Below are 1,941 nucleotides of genomic sequence, written 5' to 3'. Positions count from 1 at the left end.
TGGGTAATCACCACCTAGGGGATCATCATTAGGTTCCAGAGTGTACAGCCCGGGCAGGGGATCATCCCGGCACTGCTCACTCACAGACCCAAGGGCTTGGGGTGTCTCTGCATCTGCATCTCACCTGCCTCCATGTCCTGCAGGTGTTCAGTGGGAAACGCCCCGAGTCGGAGCTGCCACCCCAGCCCCAGAGCACTTTCCGCAAGCCCCCCACGCCACCGCCCCCCGAAGCTGGGGGTCAGCACTCCCTCACCTGCCTTGTGCGGGAGCGGGACCTCTCGCTCTTCGAGAAGCTGGGCGACGGCTCCTTCGGCGTCGTGCGTCGTGGCGAGTGGTGCACGCCTGCCGGCAAGACGGTGAGGGGCTGCTCATGGGGACAGGGGGAGCCGGGCAATGGGATCACCGGGGGGGAGGATGCTTCAGGGCTCATCCCTGCTTTGGCCGTAGCTGAATGTGGCGGTGAAGTGCCTCAAGACAGACGTGCTGAGCCAGCCAGAGGCATTGGATGACTTCATCCGGGAGGTGAACGCCATGCACTCCCTGGACCACAGGAACCTCATCCGCCTCTATGGCGTGGTGCTCTCCCACCCCATGAAGATGGTGAGTATGGGGGGGACAGGGCTGACCCCAGTGCCACCCCGTGGGGGGTCCTGCGTGGTGGGGTGAGCAAAGCCAGGCTGGGTCCGTACCTGAGTCCTCCACTAGCATCCCCAGTGGGGCACAAGAAGTCTGGAAAGCAGCCCAACCGGAGTCTCCTTGACCTGACTGACCTGCTGTCCCCTCCCCATGGCCCAGGTGACAGAGCTGGCCCCGCTGGGCTCCCTCCTGGATCGCCTGCGGAAGAACCAGGGCCATTTCCTCATCTCCACCCTTTGCCAGTACGCTATCCAGGTGGCTAAGGGCATGGCCTACCTGGAGTCCAAGCGCTTCATCCACCGCGACCTGGCTGCCCGCAACATCCTGCTGGCCTCCAACGAGCTGGTCAAGATTGGGGACTTTGGGCTGATGCGAGCCCTGCCCAAAAATGATGACCACTACGTGATGCAGGAGCATCGCAAGGTCCCCTTCGCCTGGTGAGCCCTGGGGAGGGGGAGACCTGGGGTTGTAGCACCCACAGCCTCCTGATGCTCACATCCTTCCCCGCACAGGTGTGCTCCCGAGAGCCTGAAGACGCGCACCTTCTCCCACGCCAGTGACACCTGGATGTTCGGGGTGACCCTCTGGGAGATGTTTACCTACGGGCAGGAGCCTTGGATCGGCCTCAACGGCAGCCAGGTGGGTGCACAGCATGGACCTGCCCCACTTGCCTTGCACTGGCGGTGCTGGGAGGGGACCTGGGACCACCTGACGGCACCCCCTGCCCCACAGATCCTGCACAAGATAGACAAGGAAGGCGAGCGGCTGCCACGGCCCGAGGACTGTCCCCAGGATGTCTACAATGTCATGCTGCAGTGCTGGGCACACAAGCCTGAGGACCGACCCACCTTTGTGGCCCTGCGGGACTTCTTGGTGGAGGTAGCTGAGCAGGGAGGGGAACGGGGACCCTGGCACCCACTCCCACCAGCTCTGCTCGAGCGTGGGCAGAGTTAAGGGTATCACTGGGGTGGGAGGTGATGTTGGGGGGGGTTCAGGCCAGGCAGCCCTGCAGGCTGGGAAGTGGTGGGTGGTGACATGGTCACAAGCAGGAGGACTCCAGGTGCCACATTGCCCTTGCCCACCCCAGAGATATCACTCCCAGCTCCTCCTCAGCTGTGACGATGCTGTCTCCTGCCCATTTTTGGGGCTCCTCTGCCCTGCATCGGTCTGGGCCTGGCCTCAAAATGGGGCAGGGATGGACATGGGGGGGGCTGCATCCCCTGTCCTCACCCCACTGTCCCTCCAGGCCCAGCCCACCGACATGAGGGCACTGCAGGACTTTGAGGAGCCTGACAAGCTGCACAT

General features: G+C 63.5%; 1 protein-coding gene across 1 annotated transcript; it reads left to right on the top strand.

Moving 5' to 3' along the window:
• Window positions 1–143: 143 nt before the first annotated feature.
• TNK2 (tyrosine kinase, non-receptor, 2) lies at window positions 144–1,515 on the top strand (the record flags this gene model as incomplete). The annotated part of the gene is made up of 5 exons (XM_009707158.1): window positions 144–356; window positions 448–600; window positions 796–1,073; window positions 1,149–1,275; window positions 1,369–1,515. Coding segments are annotated over 5 exons (918 nt in total), but the record flags the coding sequence as incomplete, so codon positions are not given.
• Between the last annotated feature and the right edge of the window lie 426 nt (window positions 1,516–1,941).

The sequence above is a fragment of the Cariama cristata genome, unplaced genomic scaffold, assembly GCF_000690535.1.
Source record: "Cariama cristata isolate BGI_N322 unplaced genomic scaffold, ASM69053v1 scaffold24909, whole genome shotgun sequence".
Lineage (NCBI taxonomy): Eukaryota > Metazoa > Chordata > Aves > Cariamiformes > Cariamidae > Cariama > Cariama cristata.
This window is presented reverse-complemented; position numbering and strand designations above follow the sequence as displayed.